The sequence below is a fragment of the Salmo trutta genome, chromosome 12, assembly GCF_901001165.1.
Source record: "Salmo trutta chromosome 12, fSalTru1.1, whole genome shotgun sequence".
Classification (NCBI taxonomy): Eukaryota; Metazoa; Chordata; class Actinopteri; order Salmoniformes; family Salmonidae; genus Salmo; species Salmo trutta.
Window position 1 is genome coordinate 74,210,638 of NC_042968.1, and position 26,484 is coordinate 74,237,121.

A 26,484-nucleotide genomic window follows, 5' to 3' on the forward strand; every position below is an offset into this window, starting at 1 on the left:
CAAGTAAAGCCCGCCCGGCCAAACCCTCCCCTAACCCGGACAATGCTGGGCCAATTGTGCGCCGATCACAGCCGATTGTGACACAGCCTGGAATCGAACCCGGGTCTGTAGTGACACCTCTAGCACTGCGGTGCCTTAGACCGCTGCGCCACTCGGGAGGCCCAAAGACTAATTATTTTAAACTAAAGCATTTAATAAATACATTTCTAGTGCAATATTATGGGGAATGGGAATGAGAGGGCTACTAACACGGTGTTGGGAAGGGATCACAGCAGTGATTGAATTAAGGTATGAGGCATGAGTTGAGGTGTTCAGAGGCTTGACTTCAGTGCAGGACAGGCTCATCATGGATAAATAGTGTTGGAGAATAGCTCAACTCTTCAACTGAGGGCAGGACATGATTTGACTGGGAAGACAAAAACAAAAACAATAACATAATACACTACACAGTTAGACAAACGAGCCAAGAATGAGTTAGTCCAAGCAAGGAGTAAAATCATTGATGTTTAATAATGTGATTGTTTTTGTCTATGTGATTGACTCTACAACAGTAATGAGAGAAAATGTACAGGTCTACTGACAGTGCTTGGAGAGGAAACATTCAATGTGCCAGTGGATGAGCAGGCACATGAGACGTGGCTTCAGTTCATGTCAGGAGAAAGTTGACAATGGTAATGGAGTGGAGTGGTCATCACCTTTTAATCAGGGAACAGGAGGGGACTTAGCTGTAAATACAAATAGCAGATATATTCCATTACAGCAGTGACTTTATGATAGGTTTGGGCAACACGTGTCTCCATGAAGTTAAACTTAGACTTCTTAGAATTTCCAATGTCAAACACAGACTGCTCATCTCGCCCACTTGACACGTCAAAGTAGTGTCACACCCTGATCTGTTTCACCTGTCCTTGTGCTTGTCTCCACCCCCTCCAGTTGTCACCCATCTTCCCCATTATCCCCTGTGTATTTATACCTGTGTTTTCTGTCTGTCTGTGCCAGTTTGTCTTGTTTGTCAAGTCAACCAGCGGTTTTGTCTCAGCTCCTGCTTTTCCCCAGTCTTTCTTTTCTCGCCCTCCTGGTTTTGACCCTTGCCTATCCTGACTCTGAGCCCGCCTGCCTGACCACTCTTTCTGCCCATGGCCCTGAGCCTGCCTGCCATCCTGTACCTTTGCCCCATTTCTGGATTACTGACCCCTGCCTGGTATTGGCCTGTCTTTTGCCTGCCCCTGTTGGATTATTAAACTGTTGTTAATTCGAAGTTGTCTGCATCTGGGTCAAACCTGAAACATTTATCAGTAATGCCCTGATCATCCACATACCTGACTATAACTGACAACTGCGAGTAGACTGGTGGCACCATAGGTCCCAGAGTGGTGGGGCAAAAAAAATTATTATCTGGTAACCTAACCTGGGACATTATGGATCATATAGAGTATGACAGTGATTAATCAGTTGTAAAAAGGTTTTATATGGGCTATGATGGGATCAGTTTTTCTAATCCGGTCACATGGTTTAAAAAAACTCCTGGTAAAAACTTGTGGCCCTTGGGAGGATGAAAACCCTATTAAACTGCAGCAACCGTATACTTGTATGAATTATATTTAGACTGGATTAACAGGGGTTCCTCTACCCAGATACAGATAGAACTCAAAGGGCTGAGCTTTATGCATGTTTGCATCATCCAGGCCTATGCAACTGTAGGCCTAATTAAAAATGTACTCACAGTCCATGTCATCACTATTATGTTGATTGATTCATTCCAGTTAATCATTTTGGCTTGAAAATGTGTAGGCAGCCTAACCAGCCCAAGTTTGAATATAAACCAAACCACTTTCACATTTTCTCCTGACAAACAAATGGATTATAAATACATAACCTTACCAATTTGTTTAGCCTGACCAGATGGATACGGCGCATAGGCTGTATACAGCTGCTATTAAAAGTAGCCTACAGTTGATCAGACTGAACAATCGTCTCGTTTTCATCCCATACATCATGTCAGATCTCTAATATTTAGTTAGGCTGCTGCAACATTCATGTAATGAGTTTTTACTTGTCTGCCTGGAGTGATTGTGTTATCACCTTTGCTAAATAAATACTGGAAGAAAGTGGAAAGCCTATTTGAGAGTGTGCTAAAAAATGCTCTCTCTTCAATCTCACTTTTAATGAACGATCAAAATTCATTCTGAATTGATTTCGACATCCCAGAGAAGACAGTAGAAACGTTCATATGCTTAGCAAGTGAAGAATCGTAATGTGCATTTACCTCTGCAAGCTCCTTGTAGTTGGCCTTGTTAGCTGAGCTTTCCCTCTCATTGTGCCCCTAAGTAAAAGCCAACTCTTGCCGATAAGCTTCTTGTGATACTTTCTTCTTACCTTCTCGTTGTGTTGCGCAGTTTGAATAGCGGATGTTCGTCCGTTACATGGTCGATGTGGTTTTTTCCAAGTATCTTGAATCTGATGTGGGGAATGAAAGGGGTTCTTCAACAAAAAATCCACTACTTTGGTTTAAGCATTAGCTAGCTATTCTGCAATTGAAGTCAATGTAACAAGAGGAGGGTGATGAATAGCTGTCCTTCGGTTACACCATGGTGCTAGCCTAGAGTGTGAGTCTACTGTAGAAATTCATTGAAAAACAGTGTTTTAATCAGATATTTGGTGACGTGAATGTATTTAGTATAGTTTTATATAAAAACTAAACTTTTTAAATGTTTCATTATTTTAAATGTTTCTGAAATTCAATGAGTAGGATGGTCCTCACCTTCCTCCTCTGAGGAGCCTCTGCAAAACACCCACATGGAGAGCAAAGAAAACCATATGCTATGGTAGGGGAATCTGGGTAGCTCCTTTTTACCGTACATAATGTATGTCATTGCTAACTTCAGGCATGTATGGGGTAATTTGCCCTGTTAGCTGCTGTTTCTGTGGTAATATAATGCAAAGTGATGCATTGACTCTGTTCTGGGTGCATCACTGCCAAGTTACGGGCTGTTTCTTGAAAGGCTTTCTTGTAAAAGAGATGGACAGGAAAAAGGAGCTACGGTCTTTCTGTCAGGTCATGTCCCTGTCTTTCTGATGAACAGTAATGCTCATGGTATTAAAGTCTGTGCTTTGAAAATCAAGTCTATGAAAAGCTGAGTGTGAAAAGTTTTTAAATATCTACAGTACCAGTCAAAAGTTTGGACACACCTACTCATTCCAGGGTTTTTCTTTATTTTTACTATTTTCTACATTGTAGAAAAATAGTGAAGAAATCAAAACTATGAAATAACACATATGGAATCATGTAGTAACCAAAAAAGTGTTAAACAAATCAAAATATATTTTATATTTGAGGTTCTTCAAAGTAGCCACACTTTGCCTTGACAGCTTTGCACACTCTTGGCATTCTCTCAACCAGCTTCATGAGGTAACTTGTAATGCATTTAAATTAACAGGTGTGCCTTGTTAAAAGTTAATTTGCGTTTGAGCCAATCAGTTGTGTTGTGACAAGGTAGAGGTGGTATACAGAAGATAGCCCTATTTGGTAAAATACCAAGTCCATATTATGGCGAGAACAGCTCAAATAAGCAAAGAGAAACGACAGTCCTTCATTACTTTAAGACATGAAGGTCAGTCAATATGGAACATTTCAAGAACTTTAAAAGCAAAGAAACCACTACTAAAGGACACCAATAAGAAGAAGAGACTAGCTTGGGCCAAGAAACACGAGCAATGGACATTAGACCGGTGGAAATCTGTCCTTTGGTCTGATGAGTCCAAATTTGGGGATGTTGGGTTCCAACCGCCGTGTCTTTGTGAGACGTAGCGTATGTGAACGGATGATCTCCGCATGTGTGGTTTCCACCGTGAAGCATGGAGGACGTGTGATGGTGTGGGGTGTCTTGCTGGGGACACTGTGTATTTAGAATTCAAGGCACACTTAACCAGCATGGCTACCACAGCATTCTGCAGCGATACCCCATTGCATCTGGATTGCGCTTAGTGGGACTATCATTTGTTTTTCAACAGGACAATGACCCAAAACACACCTCCAGGCTGTGTAAGGGCTATTAGACCAAGGAGAGTGATAGGGAGAATGCCAAGAGTGTGCAAAGCTGTCATCAAGGCAAAGGGTGGCTACTTTAATGAATCTAAAATCCAAAATATATTTAGATTTGTTTAATCCTTTTTTGGTTCGTACATGATTCCATATGTGTTATTTCATAGTGTTGATGTCTTGACTATTAACCAACAATGTAGAAAATACTAAAAACAAAGAAAAACCCTTCGTCAACAGGGTGATCCAGCTTGTTTCTTTTGTGTTCAAGGATGGTCAATACCCGTGCAAAATCGAAGAAAAATCTGAACAGACTGGCCTGAACCCACCGTGTTTTTTTCTCGTTTGTTTGTTTGTTTGACTCAGCTGTGATTGTGTATGTAATCCATATTGCACCCACATGGAAAGAAATGTGATGGAGTAGTACTTTCACAGTGTCAAGTTGGATTGTGTACAGTGTCACGACCAGAGTTAGTAAAGGCCACACCAGTGTCTTTGCCTATAGTTGAACATACTCACTCTGGGGCCTTTCCGGAGGAAGACATGTTATGGACTGCTAACTGTCTGGTCTGGACCCTGGTCCACACAGGGGCTATACAGCCTCATGCATTATTCAATCAGTGTAGTCACTTCAACAGAGCACTCTGTCTGTGTTACCATCACTGAAGGGGGGGAGAAAAAAAGAGACAGAGCGAGAGAGAGAGAGAGAGAGAGAAAGTGAGAAATGGGGGGGTAGAATGAGTGAAAGAAGGGGGAAGAGAGAGATAGATAGAGGTAGAGCCATAGAGAGAGAGAGAGAGAGAGAGACGGGGAGTAAGGAACACCACAGGGAATGCAAGGCATATTTGCCATCTGGACCTCTGAGCTGACAGCTTGACACGTTCCAAGAGCAGTGAAACGTAGAAGCAAATTCACAAACTTGGCCCCCTCTTGAGAAAAGTAATGCTGTGGTACGTGGAGCGTAATTATTGGGCCGGTGCAGCGGCTCGGCGCCCGTGGTAAGTGTCACCATGAACAGTATACGGCCGAACAGAGATCAATGCTCCACTCTCCGAATGAATGGGACTAATAATGGTGATGTGACAGGACCATCACTGAGAGATGTGTGGGGAATAGGATAGACTCTATTGAGCATTAACACAGACCAGACCAAACATATACAAATAAACACATACTGTGTGGCAGTCAGTCATTTGCAGTCTCAGTCACACACATTTCTTGTGCTGACATCTTGGTTTGTTGGTACAGTAGCTAGCAGGTACATTGAGTTCATCATACAACTTCATACATGTTTAATACCTGCGTATGGACATAAACACAGGCAGACACCCACCCACCTACACACACACACACACGCACACACACACACACACACACACAGAGACTCAAGTATGGCACTAACAAGCTCATTCAAACACGATTGATACTTTGTCAAGTTTTTGTGCTCATGCTCACGTTTTCTTTGATTTTATTAAATGGTGTACACCCTGAAAATCCATATGCTTAAGAACAGCTTTGTAACAAATGTATATGGTTTCCATTAACGTATGGTAGAAAAAAAGGATCAATGACCATTTCTATTTGACCAATTTCTATTGCTCACCATTGATTCAGTTATTATTTACATTATAAAACAGAAAATTTTTCAGTGAACAAATAATACAGTTAATTATAAAATGTTCAATACCTTTATGGGGAGAAAGCAGAAATATACAGTACAAAATAGTTATCTTTTTAATGTAGAAATCCATTGATACTGTTTTGAGATATGCCAAATGCCTCCAAGCTCAACCCCATTTGAACACTAATGAAGAAAGCAGTGAATATGAGTCCCCAGTCCTCTCTCCACACACACACACACACGTTGGTTTTACTATCCAAGTGTGGGCCGAAAAATGTATTCCCATTCAAAATCCTATTTTCCCTAACCTCTAACCCTAAACCTAACCTTAACCCCAAACCCCTAACCCTAAAACTAAACCTAACTGCTAATCCTAACCCCTAATTCTAATCCTAACCCTAATTCTAGCCCTAAACCTAACCCCTACGCCTAAAATAGCATTTTTCCTTTTGGGGACCTGCGAAATGTCCCACTTGTCCACACACCCACCCACCTACTCACCCACACACACACAAATTCAACACATCTGGGGATTCTGGGGATTTGACATATCCTTTTAAGGAGATTTTGATGTAGACACAGCATGTATTCAGCGTTACTCATAATTTGTTAGCAGTGGCATGAACCGTATTTGTGACACACATACATAATCTCTTGTTCAAAACCACTGTCAAACAATGCAAGCACACTCATGAATGAAGTCAGACACGCTAGACACACACACACACATACACCCACCCACCCACACAGACATGCATGTTGATTTGGCAGAAGAGCATGGTAGTACTATAAGAACGTTGTGGCTTCATCCATCTTCAAAGATTCCAGAGAAATTCAAGGAATCCTCTCTGGAACGTTCCTCATTCTAACACACGCACACACACACGCACACGCACACAGATAAAATGGCTCATACAGAACATCCATTTCTATAGTGTTCTCACCCTATGGCACTAGTCTCATATCAGTGAGAATATCCCCTGAGGCAACTCCGCCTTGAAATGGTTCTGCTGTGAAATCCTCTGGTCCTTTTAATGAGACAGAACCACCAAAGCTAGAGTTCTCCCCAGTGCCCACGAGACAGAGATCCAAAACACCCACCCATAAAGGCCTTTGGTGTCAGAGAGAGAAAGTAGCAACAAATAATACTGTAAATAGTCATATACAGTTGAGAAGTTTGAGTCTCAGTTTTATTTTTAATTTTCTTTCCTGTCCTGAGCCAAGATTTGTAATTACAGTTGTCTGTGTGTCTGGGAATAGATTGAGTTCCTCCACCACCAGGTGTGATTGGCAGGAAGATCAGCTGTTCTCCAGACTAGATCCTCAGACTTCTCAGAAAAGTACTTCCAGCTATTGAATGCAGCTCTCCCCAGGGGACTAAATGAACAATGAGAGCTTTACTCAAATATTACTCAAGAGACAGGTACACGCTGTAAACGTATAAAGCAAACAAAATCCACATGAACACTTCTGAGCCGAGAGCGTAGATGGTTTTGAAGCCATCTTGGCAGAATAGAAATTATTAATATTTTTCGAAACCCCAGCTGCAAATAATGGGTTGTTCAACAGCAAAGAAAAACCATGGACATGTATTTTAAATTACACACAGCAGTTTGCACATTATAATTTTGCTAGGCAGTCAGAACTACTTGTTCAGTGCACATCATCAAATCGTTGCTGGGCTGACACTTCACTGTGAAGCCTGTGGTTCCTAGCCGGGAAAGAAGGGACAATCTGCGTCTGGACGGCCATCGCCCACTAGTCACCTTCATTAACTGTAATGGTCCATATGCTCCACAGCCCATTTTCACTTCGCCAGCCTCCAGCAGAGTGACACCGCCCATCGTGGCACAGGCCGCCCCATCAGAGTCCCAAGTTTCCATGCCAACGGTCAGAGAGGTGCTGCAGACGTGAAGTGTTCCAAACCCCCTCAATCTGGACCAGCCTAATTGGCCAATCAAAGAGTTAACATGGCCAATGCTTTAACAGCAACCTTAGTCATAGTTGGATGAACACTGCTGTAGGGCAGCTGAGAACCTAAGATACAGAAAGAGTATATAGACCTTGTAAAAGAAAACATAAATATTCAGAGTGGTAGAAATCATGAAAGTCATTCTTGCTTCCAAATTAGGTTGTCCATGGGCCTGTTGAGGTATAGTTTGACATATGTCTGTAGCAGATGTTTAGAGAGTGCCACCGTAATGTCAGGACAGACAGTAATGGGGTAGCCATAGTGTTGTAGGCCCTGATTCCTCTTCTTGTTAGCAACTGGCTGGTAAAACGTACATGTCTCCTAGTGAATGGTGGGTATGTCTCCAAGCCAAGCTCCAGGTAGTGGACGGGGACATGTGTATTCACTCTGGGGGGAAATAAAGATACCAAAGTTAAAACAATCTAGCAGCCGGTGAGTATGGTACATTGGTGGTGGTTACAACATAAAGTTAAGTTGAGTTCCTGGTTAATCTGATCATGACACACTGCAGCCATGACAATGCAGGCAAAGCAAATTAGGATAAGCAATTAAGCAGAGAATGAAATTGACACCGCTTGGACGGTTTAGAAGTTTGAAATGGAGTGGCTTCGCTTAATGATAGAGACAGAACTATGAGATTCCACAAAATTAAAATACTGACTCGTCATCCATGTTAATTTTCAAAAATGTTAATTGAAGTTTCGGCAATTAAATCAAATTATTCTATTCTGTTCATTTCACCTTGCTTACATTTGACCTTAAACACATTTTTTAAATCCTTTCTGAATACTAATGGTAATGTGTATTGTGCGCAATGATCATTATCTCCATTACCCTCTAGTTCGATAAAGGCCTCAATGTAAAAAATCGCTCTGGTGCAGACCTACTGTATTAGGCTACATTATGTTTCCCCTTTGAAAGACATCTGTAATTACATGACACGTCTCAGCTAGCAGTTTTCCTCTCTGCAGATATGGGAATGAATTAACCCATGTTGCTCCTCCACACCACAGATGTGACTGTGATTTGGTCTTATGTAGCAAAATTTGAAATTGTGTTTTTTTACTTTGGATAAAAGCAGAGATCCTGAGCTACAAAATGGTATATCATACACCGCATTTGAGGAACAATGGGAAAGTAATTCTGCTGTGAAAGTTGATAAACTTGTAACTTCACTTTTGAGAAAATGGCCTTTGAATGTTTTGGTACATGCTGGAGAGCTCATCTTAGTCTACATCCATTCAGCATCGTTCACACCCTCTTAAGCTTTAGCCCCACCCATCTCTTTAACGGTTGATCCGAGCGGTCTGTCCTAACAATAACAGTCAAGCACTCAAGCTAATTGGCTAACGTGAGAGAACCATTCACTGACCATTTTACTCGCCTTAGCAGAGCTGGTTAGGCTGTTTTTATGTTATCCAGAGTGTTGGTGACTGCATCTATGCAGCTGATAACAATTTACGCTTTTTTGCTAACGTTTACTGACACCGGCCATATTCAACGGGCGTTGTGTGTTCGTAAATTCATCAGTTATTCTGCGCTCTGGTACACTCAGACGAGAGTGCTCTGAAATCGGAGTAGATTGCCAGAGCGAATTTACCAGCTATGTCTATAAACAGTTGTTGCAGCGACATTCTATTGAAATGGTTACTTGCAGGGTGGGTCTTTTGTTAAGACATGTAGCTAGCTAGCTAGGTAAACAATGAGCCATAATCACAACTCATGACGTTACTACCCTGCATGAATCTGCAGGTAGCTAACCAACAAGGTTCAGCCAGCTCATTATCTCAGCCAATAATGGCTAGCGGGAAGGTTCCTTACTTTTTCTGTGGCTAAACCAACTAGGCTCGTAATTTAACAATTGTATTCGTATTTACAGATGGCTGTCACGTCCTGACCCTAGTGAAATGTCATTTTCTATAGTAGAGTAGGTCAGGGCGTGACAGGGGGTGTTTTGGGGTTTTCTATGTTTTCTATTTCTATGTTTTAGTTCTAGTTTTTCTATTTATATGTTGGGGTTGTTTTGGTTAATCTCCAATTGGAGGCAGCTGATCCTCGTTGCCTCTGATTGGACATCATATTTAAGTAGGGGTTTTTCTTCCTGGGTTTTGTGGGTAGTTGTTTTCTGTTTAGTGTATGTCACCTGACGGAACTGTTTTCGGTCGTTTTGTTGTTTTATTAAATTATATTCATTAAAAGTAAATATGAGCACTATCCACGCTGCGCCTCGGTCCCCTTTATATGACCCACGTTACAGAACTACCCACCATGAATGGATCAAGCGGTGTGCCCGTGCAGAAATGGACACCTGGTCACATCAGGAGTGGATTGAGAGGAGAGACTGGACTTGGGGCCAGGTAATCGAGTGATATCGGAGCCTACCTGGGAAGAACGAGAGACAGCCCCAAAATGTATTTTGGGGGGGCACACGGGTAGTTTGGCTGGGCCAGGACTGGGACCTGAGCCAATTCCCCGTGCTTTTTGTGGTGAGCATGTGCCTGCCTCTCGCACTCTCCAGTGCGCCTCCATTGCACAGTACGTCCTGTGCCTGCTCCTCGCGCTCTCCCTCCAGCGCGCCTCCAGAATCCAGTACGTCCTGTGCCTGCTTTGAGCACTCGGTCCTCAGTGCGTCTCCCCAGTCCGGTGAGACCGGTTCCTGCTCCTCGTACAAAGCCTCCAATGATAATCGATGGTCCGACGCCTGTAGAGATGATCCATGGCACTAAGCCTCTAGTGATGATCCATGGCCTGGAGCCTGTAGGGATATTCCATGGCACGAAGCCTGAAGAGGTAATCCATGACCCGGAACCTGAAGAAGTAAGCCTTGGCAAAAAGCCTGGAGGGATTATAAATGGTCCGGAGACTGTAGGGATAAACCATGGCACGAAGCCTGTAAGAATAATCCATGGCACGGAACCTGTAGAAATAATCCATGGTAAGAAGCCTCCAGTGATGATCCTTGGCGCGGAACCTGTAGAGATGATCCATGGCATGGAGCCAGCAGCAACGGTCACTAGTCCGGAACCTATTATGACGCCTCCCAGTCCGGAGCCTCCGGCGACGCATTTCCGTCTGGAGCCTCCAGGGACACTCCTCAGTTCAGAGCCTCCAGCAACGCTCTTCAGTCTGGAGGCTCCAGCTACGCTCCCCAGTCTGGAGCCTCCAGCTACGGTCTGCAGCCCGGAGTCTTCAGTGGCGGTCTGCAGCCCGGAGTCTTCAGCGGCGGTCTGCAGCCCGGAGTCTTTAGCGGCGGTCTGCAGCCCGGAGTCTTCAGCGGCGGTCTGCAGCCCGGAGTCTTCAGCGGCGGTCTGCAGCCCGGAGTCTTCAGTGGCGGTCTGCAGCCCGGAGTCTTCAGCGGCGGTCTGCAGCCCGGAGTCTTCAGCGGCGGTCTGCAGCCCAGAGTCTTCAGCGGCGTCCTGCAGCCCAGAACCTCCAGCGGTGGCCTGCAGCCCAGAACCTCAAGCTATGATCTACAGTCCGGTTGCTTCGACGACGATCCACGGTCAGGTGGTAGTAAAGCAGAAGGATCAGCGGGTGAAGCGGGGAGTACGCCCAGAACCGGAGCCGCCTCCTATGCTGGAGGTTAAGGTTATGTGGACTGCATTTGAGCCGCCATAGACTTTTGTCACCCTCCGTACCCTCCCTTTGTGTTTTGTGGTTGTTTTGTTGGGTTTTGATTTGTTGCATTCGGGGTCTGCACCTTTGGGGGGGGGGGGGGGTACTGTCACGTCCTGACCCTAGTAAGATGTCATTTTCTATAGTAGAGTAGGTCAGGGTGTGTTTTGGGATTTTCTATGTTTTCTATTTCTATGTTTTAGTTCTAGTTTTTCTATTTCTATGTTGGGGTTGTTTGGGTTAATCTCCAATTGGAGGCAGCTGATCCTCGCTGCCTCTGATTGGACATCATATTTAAGTAGGGGTTTTTCTTCCTGGGTTTTGTGGGTAGTTGTTTTCTGTTTAGTGTATGTCACCTGATGGAACTGTTTTCGGTCGTTTTGTTGTTTTGTTAAATTATATTCATTAAAAGTAAATATGAGCACTATCAACGCTGCGCCTTGGTCCCCTTTATACGACCCGCGTTACAATGGCATACAAGTCTGTTATTAAGGTACATGAAAGTTCACATGTTCCAGAAGGCATTTATGCCAAAAACGCATTTTGATAAAAAACTTTATCTTAACTTCAAATGGCTCTCGTGTGAAGTAGTGACCCGCGACATACGCCTAGTTTTCTGAAACGAGTCACATGTGTTTTCTCCCTTGGGTTAAATGTCCATTAACCTGGTAAAAAAAAGATCTTCATTCCTCCTGGAGTGTTTTGAATGCCAATGAAATTCACTGAGCTCCACTCCAGCTTGTATTTAGGTAATGGAATCTCCACACTTACTCTAACTCTAGAGCCACAAGCTGTCAATTCATCTTAAACCCGAACAGTGGACTCAGTCTCTGCCTTACCAAGGTTGCCTCTTTGCCTTTCCCTCCTTAAAACCCCTAGTTTTGCATTTTAACCTTTAAAAAAGCTTATTTTGTGGTCTTGGCTCCAGGTAAATCCAGTTTTAATAATGTACATGTACTGAGACACTTTGGATTTTGCAGTCCTAAGCAATTTCTGGACCTCTTAGAATCTGCATGGAATTATGAAGGTGAAACGTTTTGGTGCCCCAGTTTAGATAACTGTGTGTGAGCGTCAGATCGTGTCTCCCTTTGACGTAAGGCTACATCTAGGACGCCCTGAGCCCAACTCTGATTAAGCCTGTTATCAAACAGCCAGACACAACTCACTCACCTCTCGCTGAATTTAATAATATAATATATGCCATTTTAGTCTCTCAGGTGGGGGAGCTAATGGTGCACTGAGTTAATCTTAGAACTTCATGCAAGTTCAACTTTAACACACCTCCTACAGCCAGAGGGACACACAAACACACAGAGAGAGACTTTGATGACAGACATTCACAGGGACAACCTTTACCTCAGGACACTATAACAAATTCATTCACTGAAGCAAACATGTGACAGAAATGTTACTTATGTGACAGAGACAGATAACTCAATGGGGGTTCTTGTAAAATAGCCTTCCCATTATTGAATTCAGACATACAGTTGAAGTCGGAAGTTTACATACACTTAGGTTGGAGTCATTAAAACTAGTTTTTAAACCACTCCACAAATATCTTGTTAACACACTATAGTTATGGCAAGTCGGTTAGGACATCTACTTTGTGCATGACACAAGTAATTTTTCCAACAATTGTTTACAGACAGATTATTTCACTTATAATTCACTGTATCACAATTCCAGTGGGTCAGAAGTTTACATACACTAAGTTGACTGTGCCTTTAAACAGCTTGGAAAATTCCAAAAAATGATGTCATGCTTTAGAAGCTTCTGATAGGCTTATTGACATTATTTGAGTCAATTTGAGGTGTACCTGTGGATTTATTTCAAGCCATTCCTTCAAACTCAGTGCCTCTTTGCTTGACATCATGGGAAAATCAAAAGAAATCAGCCAAGACCTCAGAATTTTTTTTTTAGACCTTCACAATTCTGGTTCATCCTTGGGAGCAATTTCCAAAAGCCTGAAGGTACCACGTTCATCTGTACAAACGATAGTACACAAGTATAAACACCATGGGACCATGCAGACGTCATACCGCTCAGGAAGGAGACACGTTCTGTCTCCTAGAGATGAATGTACATTGGTGCGAAAAGTGCAAATCAATCCCAGAACAACAGCAAAGGACCTTGTGAAGATGATGGAGGAAACAGGTACAAAAGTATCTATATCCACAGGAAAACGAGTCCTATATCGACATAACCTGAAAGGACGCTCTGCAAGGAAAAAGCCATAGCTCCAAAACTGCCATAAAAAAGCCAGACTACGGTTTGCAACTGCACATGGGGACAAAGATTGCACTTTTAGGAGAAATGTCCTTTTGTCTGATGAAACAAAAATGGAACTGTTTGGCCATAATGACCATCTTTATGTTTGAAGGAAAAAGGGGGAGGCTTGCAAGCACCAGAAATATCTGTATTACTGTTGTTCTACCAACTGAGCCGTGTGGCTCAGTTGGTAGAGCATGGTGTTTGCAACACCAGGGTTGTGGGTTCGATTCCCACGGGGGATCTGTACGGGGTATGAAATGTATGCATTCACTACTGTAAGTCGCTCTGGATAAGAGTGTCTGCTAAATGACTAAAATGAAAAAATGATTTGCGCTTTTCGCACCAAAGTATGTTCATCTCGAGGAGACAGAACATGTCTCCTTCCTGAGTGGTATGACGGCCATGGTGTTTATACTTGCGTACTATCGTTTGTACATAGGAACGTGGTACCTTCAGGCGTTTGGAAATTGCTCCCAAGAATGAACCAGACTTGTGGAGGTCTACAATTTTTGGGGGCTGATTTCTTTAGATTTTTCCATGATGTCAAGCAAAGAGGCACTGAGTTTGAAGGTAAGCCTGAAATACATCCACAGGTACACCTCCAATTGATTCAAATGATGTCAATAAGCCTATCAGAAGCTTCTAAAGCCATGACATCATTTTATGGAATTTTCCAAGCTGTTTAAAGGCACAGTCAACTTAGTGTATGTAAACTTCTGACCCACTGGTATTGTGATACAGTGAATTATAAGTGAAATAATCTGTCTGTAAACAATTGTTGGAAAAATGACTTGTGTGATGCACAAAGTAGATGTCCTAACCGACTTGCCAAAACTATAGTTTGTTAACAAGAAATTTGTGGAGAGGTTGAAAAACTAGTTTTAATGACTCCAACCTAAGTGTATGTAAACTTCCGACTTTAAGTGTATGCATAGGCACCCACCCCGTGTCTTACCAGAGGCTGCAGTTCTACCGATAGAGTGTATAACCCTTCAGCTGTATGTTCTTAATGTCGTAGTTCAACCACTACTCGGTGAAACATAAGATATTACAGTTTTTAATGTACCGTTGGAAGGATATACGTGCTTTCAGCTTGTCCAGTGATTGAACATTAGCTAGCAGGATGGAAGGCAAGGGCAGATTAGCCACTCGTCAACTGATGCTCGCAAGGCACCCTGATCTTTTTCCACAAAATCTCAGTTTCCTTCTCCAGCGAATGACGGGGATCTGAGCCTGGTTGAGTGTCTGTAGTAGTATATCCCTCCCGTCCGACTCATTGAAGAAGAACTCTTCATCCAGTTTGAGGTGAGCAATTGCAGTTCTGATGTCCAGAAGCGTGGTAGCAGTAAAATTATATACAAAACAAGTTACGAACAACGCGAAAAAACCAACAAAATAGCATGGTTGGTTAAGAGCCGATAAGACGGCAGCCCTCCCCTCCGGCGCCATCGTAAAAATGTAATTTTATTTACATACCCTGCCATGGGTGTTAGCTGTGTTACAGATGTAGAATCTTAATTTTCTCACCTTGTTGCTGGATAACTTTCCTGCAATGCAGGACATTTCATATTTGTAGTGTATTTGAGGTTTAAAAAGGTGTCTGAAGTTTGTACTTTACACTTTGACATTTCAAATTTGATTTTCCCTTACGAAAAATGTATCAACCCCTACAAAAATGCCCATTCATTATAATCCACATAATTATTAACATTTCCTGTTGCTGCAGGATTATTTTTCTGCTGTAGTAATCTGGCTCAAATTAAGATTCTACACCTGTAGCTATGATGTAAGGGATAAAAACAGAGCACAAAGACGTATTCATCACAAACAAAGTACAGTTTAGAGATTCCTCACTCCAAAATGTCAACACTTCTTAGACAGTCTTCTACTTTACAGGAAAAATTTAGAGAGTTTGCGACACTGTTGTAATTAGCCTGTTAGAGTGTGTACTAATTAGGATGATATAAACATGAGGTAATTAGTTTGCTCTGTGCCAGAGTAGCGGGAGCTAACAAAGACATATACCAGGCCCTCTTTCTGGGAGCACAGGGTCCTCTCTCCCTATCTCTCCCTCCACCCTGGGCTCCAATTAGCCACCAATTTCTTGTACTACTTTTACTGAAGCTTTCACTCCTCTCCTATTCAACATTATGAGACGAAACAGCAAGCAGAAGAAATTAGAATAGCTAAATGATGCTTCAGTGACCTGTGCATGGATCGTGGAGCGGGTTGCAGTGGCAGTGGATGAACACGGCCAATGCTAGGTCTTTGTAGGGCATGTGATTAACAAGGTCTGCTAGGACTGGGGAGGAGGTGAGTGTGAGGAAGCACACTGGGGACTGTGTGATTCACCTCCGCCAACAAATGAGATCATTATGGACGTGTGGCAGCTCTAATCTTCTCACCAGAAAAGGACAAAAGAGAGAGGGATGAAAGGGGAGTAAAGCTGAGCTTCTCTATCTCCTTCCCTCTGCCTGTCTCTGTAGAGGATAGGACATTGTTAATGATGCATCCTGCTGGTCATATATTAATATACAGTAAAACTCTGGAGCTTTTCACCTCAAATATATTTTGGACGCTCTCTCTCTCCCTCTCGCTCTTTCGCTTTACACCATTCAAATTAGCATTTTGGAAATATCAAATATGTGACTTGTTTCAGGAAACAAGGTGTATGTCGCACGTCACTACTTCAATAAAATCAATCAATCAAATGTATTTATAAAGCACTTTTTACATCAGATGATGTCACAAAGTACTGTACAGAAACTCAGCCTAAAACCCCAAACAACAAGTAATGCAGGTATAGAAGCACGGTGGCTAGGAAGAACTCCCTAGAAAGGCCAGAACCTAGGAAGAAACCTAGAGAGGAACCAGGCTCTGAGGGGTGGCCAGTCCTCTTCTGGCTGTGCCGGGTGGAGATTATAACAGAACATAGCCAAGATGTTCAAACGTTCATAGATGACCTGCGGTTCGTCGCTCCAGTGCCTTTCCGTTCACCTTCACACCCCTGGGCCAGACTGCACTCAATCATAGGACCTACTGAAGAGATGAGTCTTCATTAAAGACTTAAAAGTCGAGACCGAGTCTGCGTCTTTCACATGGATAGGCAGACCATTCCATGAAAATGGAGCTCTATAGGAGAAAGCTCTGCCTCCAGCTGTTTGCTTACAAATTCTAGGGACAGTAAGGAGGCCTGCATCTTGTGACCGTAGCGTACGTGTAGGTATGTACGGCAGGACCAAATCGGAAATATAGGTAGGAGCAAGCCCATGTAATGCTTTGTAGGTTAGCAGTAAAACCTTGAAATCAGCCCTATCCTTAACAGAAAGCCAGTGTAGAGAGGCTAACACTGGAGTCATATGATCACATTTTTTTGGTTCTAGTCAAGACTCTAGCAGCCGTGTTTAGCACTAACTGAAGTTAATTTAGTGCTTTATCTGGATAGCAGGGAAGTAGAGCATTGCAGTAGTTTAATCTAGAAGTGACAAAATAATGGATTAATTTTTCTGCATCATTTTTAGACAGAAAGTTTCAGATTTTTTGCAATGTTACGAAGATAGAAAAAAGCTGTCCTTGAAATACTCTTGAAAGGTTCGTCAAAAGAGAAATCAGGGTCCAGAGTAATGCTGGGGTTCTTCACAGTTTTAGTTGAGATGACTGTACAACTATCAAGATTTATTGTCAGATTCAACAGAAGATCTCTTTGTTTCTTGGGACCTAGAACAAGCATCTCTGTTTTGTCCGAGTGTAAAAGTAAAACACTTGCCGCCATCCACTTCCTCATGTCTGAAACATAGGCTTCCAGGGAGGGCTATTTTGGGGCTTCACCATGTTTCATCGAAATTTACAGCTGTGTATCGTCCGCATAGCAGTGAAAGCTAACATTATATTTCCGAAGGACATCACCAAGAGGTAAAATATATAGTGAATACAATAGTAGTCCTAAAACAAAACCTTGAGGAACACCGACATTTACAGTTGATTTGTCAGAAGACAAACCATCCACAGAGACAAACTGATATCTTTCTGACAGATAAGATCTAAACCAGGCCAGAACTTGTCCGTGCAGACCAATTTGGATTTCCAATCTCTCTCCAAAAGATTGTTGTGATCAATGGTATCAAAAGCAGCACTAAGGTCTAGGAGCACGAGGACAGATGGAGAGCCTTGGTCTGACGCCATTAAAAGGTCATTTACCACCTTCACGAGTGAAATCTCAGTGCTATGATGGGGTCTAAAACCACACTGAAGCATTTCATATACATTGTTTGTCTTCAGGAAGGCAGTGAGTTGCTGCGTAACAGCTTTTTAAATATTTTTGAGAGGAATGGGAGATTCGCTATTTTTTTTATATTTTCTGGGTCAAGGTTTGGCTTTTACAAGGGAGGCTTTATTACTGCCACTTTTAGTGAGTTTGGTACACATCTGGTGGATAGGGAGCCGTTTATTATGTTCAACAGAGGGCCAAGCCAAGCACAGGAAGCAGCTCTTTCAGTAGTTTAGTTGGAATAGGGTCCAGTATGCAGCTTGAAGGTTTAGAGGCTATTTTCATCAGTGTCAAGAGATATAGTATTAAAAAACTTGAGTGTCTCCCTTGATCCTAGGTCCTGGCAGTATTGTGCAGACTCAGGACAACTGAGCTTTGAAGAGGATTCCGTAATTTGCTTTCTAATGATCATGATCTTTTCGTCAAAGAAGTTCATGAATTTATCACTGCTGAAGTGAAAGCCATCCTCTCTTGGGGAATGCTGCTTTTTAGTTAGCTTTGCGACAGTATCAAAATACATTTTGGATTGTTCTTATTCTCCTCAATTAAGTTGGAAAAATAGGATGATTGAGCAGCAGTGAGGGCTCTTTGATACTGCACAGTACTGCCTCCAACTGCTCTTAAACGCTAGTAAAACCAAATGCATGCTTTTCAACCGTTCGCTGCCCGCACCCGCCCGCCCGACTAGCATCACCACCCTGGACGGTTCTGACCTAGAAAATGTGGACAACTATAAATAGCTAGGTGTCTGTTTAGACTGTAAACTCTCCTTCCAGACTCATATTAAACATCTCCAATCCAAAATCAAATCTAGAATCGGCTTACTATTTCGCAACAAAGCCTCCTTCACTCACGCCGCCAAACTTACCCTAGTAAAACTGACTATCCTACCGATCCTCGACTTCGGCGACGTCTTCTACAAAATAGCTTCCATTACTCTACTCAGCAAACTGGATGCAGTCTATCACAGTGCCATCCGTTTTGTTACCAAATCACCTTATACCACCCACTGCGACCTATATGCTCTAGTCGGCTGGCCCTCGCTACATATTCGTCGCCAGACCCACTGGCTACAGGTCATCTATAAGTCAATGCTAGGTAAAGCTCCGCCTTATCTCAGTTCACTGGCCACGATAACAACACTCACCCGTAGCACACGTTCCAGCAGGAATATCTCACTGATCATCCCCAAAGCACCTCATTTGGCCGCCTTTCCTTCCAGTTCTCTGCTGCCAGTGACTGGAACAAATTGCAAAAATCGCTGAAGTTGGAGACTTTTATTTCCCTCACCAACTTTAAACATCAGCTACCTGAGCTGCTAACCGATCGCTGCAGCTGTACATAGTCCATCTGTAAATTGCCCACCCAACCTACCTACCTCATCCCCATACTGTTTTTATTTGATTTACTTTTCTGCTCTTTTGCACACCAGTATTTCTACTTGCACATCATCATATGCTCATTTATCCCTCCAGTGTTAATCTGCTAAATTGTAATTATTCGCTCCTATGGCCTATTTATTGCCTACCTCCTCATGCCTTTTGCACACACTGTATATAGACTTTCTTTTTTTCTACTGTGTCATTGACTTGTTTATTGTGTTATTGGCTTGTTTATTGTTTACTCCATGTGTAACTCTGTGTTGTTGTCTGTGTCACACTGCTTCGCTTTATCTTGGCCAGGTCGCAGTTGTAAATGAGAACTTGTTCTCAACTAGCCTACCTGGTTAAATAAAGGTGAAAAAAAAACTGTCTTTCCAAGCCAGTCGAAAGACTTCCAGTTTGGTGTAGCGCCATTTCCTTTCCAATTTTCTGGAAGCTTGCTTCAGGGCTCGGGTATTTTCTGTATACCAGGATGCTAGTTTCTTATGACAAATGTTTTTTTGCATTTAGGGGTGCGACTGCATCTAGGGTATTACGCAAGGTTAAATTTAGTTCCACAGTTAGGTGGTTAACCGATTTTTGTACTCTGACGTCCTTGGGTAGGTGGAGGGAGTCTGGAAGGGCATCTAGGAATCTTTGGGTTGTCTGAGAATTTATAGCACAGATTTTGATGATCCTTGGTTGGGGTCTGAGTAGATTATTTGTTGCAATTGCAAACATAATAAAATGCTGGTCTGATAGTCCAGGATTATGAGGAAAAACATTAAGATCCACAATATTTATTCCATGGGACAAAACTAGGTCCACAGTATGACTGTGGCAGTGAGTAGGTCCGGAGACATGTTGGACTAAACCCACTGAGTCGATGATGGCTCCGAAAGCCTTTTAGAGTGGGTCTGTGTACTTTTCCATATGAATATTAAAGTCACCAAAAATGTGAATATTATTTGCCATGACTACAGGGTCATGGCAGATAATAAGCAGATGATAGGAATTGGCAGATGATAGGAATTCAGGGAACTCAGGCCCAGGAGGCCTGTAAACAGTAGCTATGAAAAGTGATTGAGTAGGCTGGATAGATTTAATGACTAGAAGCTCAAAAGATGAAAGCGCAGTCATTTTTTTTTGTCAATTGAAATATGCTATCGGAAATGTTAGCAAAACCTCCGCCTTTGCGGGATGCGAGGGGGATATGATCACTAGTATAACCAGTAGGAGAGGCCTCATTTAACACAGTAAATTCATCAGGCTTAAACCATGTTTCAGTCAGGCCAATCCCATCAAGATTATGATCAGTGGTTAGTTCATTGACTATAACTGCCTTAGAAGTGAGGGATCTAACATTAGGTAGCCCTATTTTGAGATGTGAGATATCACAATCTCTTTCAATAATGACAGGAATGGAGGAGGTTTTTCTTCCAGTGAGATTGCTAAGGCGAACTCCGCCATATTTAGTTTTGCCCAACCTAGATCGAGGCACAGACACGGTCTCAATGGGGATAGCTGAGCTGACTACACTGACTATGCTAGTGGTAGATTTCACTAAGCTGGCAGGGTGGCTAACAGCTATGTTGCGCTTGGTGACCTCTGACTGTTTCATCCTAACATCATTGGTGCCGACGTGGATAACAATATCCCTATACTCTCTACACTCACCAGTTCTAGCCTTAGCCAGCACCATCTTCTCCAGATCTGTGCCTCGACACAATCCTGTCTCGGAGCTCTACGGACAATTCATTCAACCTCATGGCTTTGTTTTTGCTCTGACATGCACTGTCAACTGTGGGACCTTGTATAGACGTGTGTGACTTTCCAAATCATGTCCAATCAAGTTGTAGAAACATCTCAAGGATGATCAATGGAAACAGGATGCACCTGAGCTCAATTTCACCTGAGCTCAAAGTCTTATAGCAAAGGGTCTGAACACTTGCAGTATGTAAATAAGGTATTTCTGTTTTTATTTTTAATTTAAAAAAATTAAATGCCTAAAAACCTATTTTCACTTTGTCATTATGTGATATTGTGTGTAGATTGATGAGGAACAAAATAAAATTGAATCAATTTTAGAATAAGGCTGTAATGTAACAAAATGTGGAAAAAGGGAAAGGGTCTGAATTCTTTCCGAATGCACTGTATGTAGACATTTGATCGTTGAATATCTCATTCCAAAATCATGGGCATTAATATGGAGTTGGTCCCCCCTTTGCTGCTATAACAGCCTCCACTCTTCTGGGAAGGCGTTCCACTAGATGTTGGAACATTGCTGCGGGGACTTGCTTCCATTCAGCCACAAAAGCATTAGTGAGGTCGGGCACTGATGTTTGGTGATTAGGCCTGGCTTGCAGTCGGCGCTTCAATTCATCCCAAAGGTGTTTGATGGGGTCGAGGTCAGGGCTCTGTGCAGGGCAGTCAAGTTTTTCCACATCATTTCTGTATGGACCTCACTGTGTGCACGGGGGCATTGTCATGCTGAAACAGGAAAGGGCCATCCCCAAACTGTTGCCATGAAGATAGAAGCACAGAGTCATCTAGAATGTCATTGTATGCTGTAGTGTTAAGATTTCCCTTCACTGGAAGTTAGAGGCCTAGTCTGAACCATGAAAAACAGCCCTATCCCAATATTCCTCCTCCACAAAACTTTACAGTTGGCACCAGTGGGGGCTCCTCAGAGGAGAAAGGGGAGGACCATCCTCCTCAGTGAAATTTCATACAAATAAAAATAGTGAAACACCAAAAAAATGGGATCAGAGAATTAACCTAGTGTGTTTTATTGGGGTTGTGCCGCAGAGCAATATGGGGGGGGGGTTCTATGTGTTGAGAATCTTGGTGAGTTGGTGACATTGTACAGAGATTGAAAAGTGATAGTTGAGCATTTTTTGTATATTATTCCATTCAAATTAGTTTCTTCAAATTACAGGAGACGGAACAGGTAGATTATAAATTATAAATAGGTTAAATCCCCCCCCCACTCTGGGACCTATGGTATCACCAGTCTGCTTTCAGTTTTCAGGTACGTGGATGATCAGGGCTTTATTCAGGAACTTTTCTTGGGCTACTTTGATGTGTCAAGTGGCCGAGATGCGCAGTCTGTGTTTAACTTCATGGACAAACTTGTTGTTCAAACCTAAGATAGCGCAGCTGCAATGGAATGTATCTGCTATTTGTATTTCCGGCTAAGTCCCCTCCTGTTACCTGATTTAAGTGATGACCACTCCCCTACCATTGTCAACTCTCTCCTGACATGAGCTGAAGCCACGTCTCATCTGCCCGCTCATTGAATGTTTCCTCTCTAAGCACTGTGAGTACTCCTATCAATTTTCTCACATCACTGCATGTAGAGTCAATCACATTCACAAACACATTATTACACATCAATGATTTTACTCCTTGCTTTGACTAACTCATTCTTAGCTCTTTTGTCTAACTGTGTAGTGTGTTGATTTATTGTTTTTTGCCACCAGAGGCAGTTTGGAACTCTGTAATGAGTGTTGCAAACCAGGGACAGACAATTTTTACGAGTGCTTCAGCACTCGGTGGTCACGTTCTGTGAGCTTGTGTGGATTACCACTTTGCATCTGAGCCGCTGTTGCTCCTAGACGTTTCCACTTCACAATAACACCACTGCCCCACTCAACCTCAGTTGACAGGGGCAGCTCTAGCAGGGCATAAATTTGACAAACTGACCTGTTGTTAAGGTGGCATCCTATGATGGTGCCACATTGAAAGTCACTGAGCTCTTCAGTAAGACCATTCTACTGCCAATGTTTGTCTATGGAGATTGCATGGCTGTGTGCTTGATTTTATACACCTGTCAGCAACGGGTGTGGCTGAAATAGCCTAATCCACTAATTTGAAGGGGTCCACATACTTTTGTATATGTAGTGTAGTTGGTTAGCTTTAGCTACCTACAGATTCATGCATGGTGGCTAGCTATGACAATCAGTTTGTATTGCTAGTAGTATGGGTTGGCATTATTGCCACGTTCAAAACATCTGGGAACTCGGAAATCTCCTACTTCAGTGCATTCAAGACAAAAGGAAAAATGACTGAATGTGCAGGCCTATGTTTCCCTGAAGGTTTCATGAAAGATGAACAGAAATAGTTTTGAGCCCCTTTGTCTTTGCCTTGTGTTGATCACCGTTTACTTGGAAGCAATCAACAAACATAAAGCATTGCTGCCAGAGCAATGTGCCCCGTTATGCACAGCACGTCTTCATTATTAAAGTCACAAACATTCTAAGATATGTTTACTCAGGACGATACAGCAGGATAATTGCTGGGGTTTATGAGGCTGGGAACTTTAATCGAGCTATTTGCATGTGAAGACATATATGACTGATTGGTCCTCTGTAGCAATTTTTAAAAAACATATATTTTTTTACATTGGATTAAAGTAAAGACTCAGAGCTATGAAATGGTATATCACACACAGCAGTTGAGAAACAATAGGAAATTTGATAAACTTTTAACACCACTTTTGAGAAAATGTCCCTTGAATGTTTTGGTACACCTACTGGAGAGCTCTTCTTTGTCTACACTAGGGTTGCACATTTTGGGGAATATTCAGAGGTGGAAACTTTACGTGGGAATTAACGGGAATATATGGGAATTAACGGAAATATATGCAAATGAATATTAATACCATTTAAATGTTTATGTTTTTTTGCCAGAAACATAAACCTTTGACCTTATCATAAGTACACATAACTGCAAATGATTAAATCCTTCCAATAGAAATAAAACAACTATTTAGTTACGAATTGAACTTTAATTAAATGAGTTGACTCTTCATCTTGGGATGATTTCACTGAACAACATAAGAAAGGGAATATTGAATGATCCCTGATGATCCATCGCATCTCTCAAAACGTTTTCAACATACATCTGTAAAATGATAGTCTAGAAACTAAAGCTTTGGTTGTCTTCCTCTCAGGCTTCCATGTCTTCTCCCTGGACCTCCTCAATGTCCACCTCTTGAATATCAGACTCTGAGGCCTCATCTTCACTGTCAATTTCCAAACTTGTTGAGGATGGCTTGTTGTCAGGCTAGAGTTGGCTAGAGACACGGCGATTCAGACAGCTAGCGGGCCTAGGCTAGCAAGCTAGCAGAAGAGGGACATCGCGACGGAAGAAGCCTTTTATAGCCTCCTCGTGCGGAGCCTCCGGGTGCGGTTGCGTCAGCAGACCAGTCGTGGTGGATTAATAGGGTTCGGTGTAGTAAAGGGGTCCAGTCCAATTGGCAAAATAGGTGTAGTGGCCCAAGAAATTGGCCGATGGATCTCTTCAGCTAACAGTCCAATATGCTCTAGACAGCTAGCGGGCTGCGGCTAGCAGGCTAGCAGATGGGCATTCAGGGGACTTCACAACGTTGTAGCCAGTTGAAGAACCCCCTAGGGCAGATTACATCGGTAGTCCAGTCGTGAAGGATCGGTGGGGCTCCGAACCGGCAGTAAAAGGGGTCCAAGCCAATTGGCAAAATAGGTATTGTAGCCCAGGAGTGGCTGATGGACCTCTTCAGCTAGCTGGGAGATGGGCCTAGCATGGGCTAGCTCCAGGGACAGAGACGTTAGCCAGGAGTAGCCATTCGGATTGCAGCTAGCTAGCTGCGATGATCCAGGTGAAAAGGTTCAGAGCTTACGGTAGGAATCCGGGGATATGGAGAGAAAATAAGTCCAGTATGCTCTGGTTTGAATCGCATTGTGCAAACTGCCGAGAGTTTTCCGAGCTAAAGGGTGATGACCGCTAGCAGTGGTTAGCTGACTACTAGCTAGTAGCTAGTTAGCTGGCTAGCTTCTGTTGGGGTTCCGGTTCAAAAGTAAAGAAGAATAAGGCAGATCCACACCACATTGGGTGAGGCGGGTTGCAGTAGAGTATTCTGACATTGAGGTTTATAAAAATATAAAAAAGATATGCGAAGAAAAAAGATATAAAAAGATATATACATGGGACACGACAAGACGAGGACAAAGATGTCTGACTGCTACGCCATCTTGGTGGTTATGTTGTGTCTGTGCTCTTGTAGAATACTGGTTGAGGGGTGGAGATGATGTAGTTCATTATTCCTTGCCCACGGACATTCAACCACCCCGTCAGAGATGAATGCAATACAGTCTGCTTTCTCTATGATTTGCTTAAACTTCACTTGAACTCTGTTGAACTCTGCATCCAGCAAATGAGTAGATAAAGCATGTCTGGTTGGAAGGGTGTATGCTGGGCGAAGAACATTACAAAATCTCTTCCAATACGCATTGCCTGTGAGCATCAGAGGTGAACCAGTTGCATATACAGCTCCTCCATTGAGTCAAAAAAACTTCTGATTCCAGGAGGACCATGAGCTGTTGCTATCGATAAGGTGTATGATTCATCATTCCCACATCGAATAGAAGTAGAGGGACTTTTGTCAGAGTTTGCTTGTTGTGAGTACTGAGGGAACGTTATGCACTTGGCCAGAAGATTCTACATCTTTGTTGCATTCTTCATAACTCAGCAAAAAAAATAAACGTCCCCTCACTGTCAACTGCGTTTATTTTGAGCAAACTTAACATGTGTAAATATTTGTATGAACATAACAAGATTCAACAACTGAGACATAAACTGAACAAGTTCCACAGACGTGACTAACAGAAATGGAATAATGTGTCCCTGAAAAAAGGGGGGGGGGGGTTAAAATCAAAAGTAACAGTCAGTATCTGGTGTGGCCACCAGCTGCATTAAGTACTGCAGTGCATCTCCTTCTCATGGACTGCACCAGATTTGCCAGTTCTTGCTGTGAGATGTTACCCCACTCTTCCACCAAGGCACCTGCAAGTTACCATACATTTCTGGGGGGAATGACCCTAGCCCTCACCCTCCGATCCAACAGGTCCCAGACGTGCTCAATGGGATTGAGATCCGGGCTCTTCGCTTGCCATGGCAGAACACTGACATTCTTGTCTTGCAGGAAATCATGCACATAACGAGCAGTATGGCTGGTGGCATTGTCATGCTGGAGGGTCATGTCAGGATGAGCCAGCAGGAAGGGTACCACATGAGGGAGGAGGATGTCTTCCCTGTAACGCACAGCATTGAGATTCCCTGCAATGATAACAAGCTCAGTCTGATGATGATGCTGTGACACACCGCCCCAGACCATGACAGACCCTCCACCTCCAAATCGATCCCGCTCCAGAGTACAGGCCTCGGTGTAACGCTCATTCCTTTGACAATAAACGTGAATCCAACCATCACCCCTGGTGAGACAAAACTGCGACTCGTCAATGAAGAGCACTTTTTACCAGTCTTGTCTGGTCCAGGGATGGTGGGTTTGTGCCCATAGGC

The 26,484-nt window shown here is 43.0% G+C and overlaps 1 protein-coding gene across 2 annotated transcripts in view; it reads right to left on the reverse strand.

Moving 5' to 3' along the window:
- Positions 1–5,470: 5,470 nt before the first annotated feature.
- The window catches only part of LOC115204149 (leucine-rich repeat transmembrane neuronal protein 4), a 65,377-nt gene continuing 44,363 nt past the window's right edge, over positions 5,471–26,484 (reverse strand). Inside the window, exon 3 of one of the 2 annotated variants that reach the window (XM_029769508.1) lies at positions 5,471–8,019. In XM_029769508.1, the coding sequence (XP_029625368.1) occupies positions 7,954–8,019 (66 nt within the window). In that variant the 3' untranslated portion in view covers positions 5,471–7,953. The remainder of the gene's footprint in view (positions 8,020–26,484) is intronic. The other variant, XR_003880312.1, reaches the window with a different exon arrangement.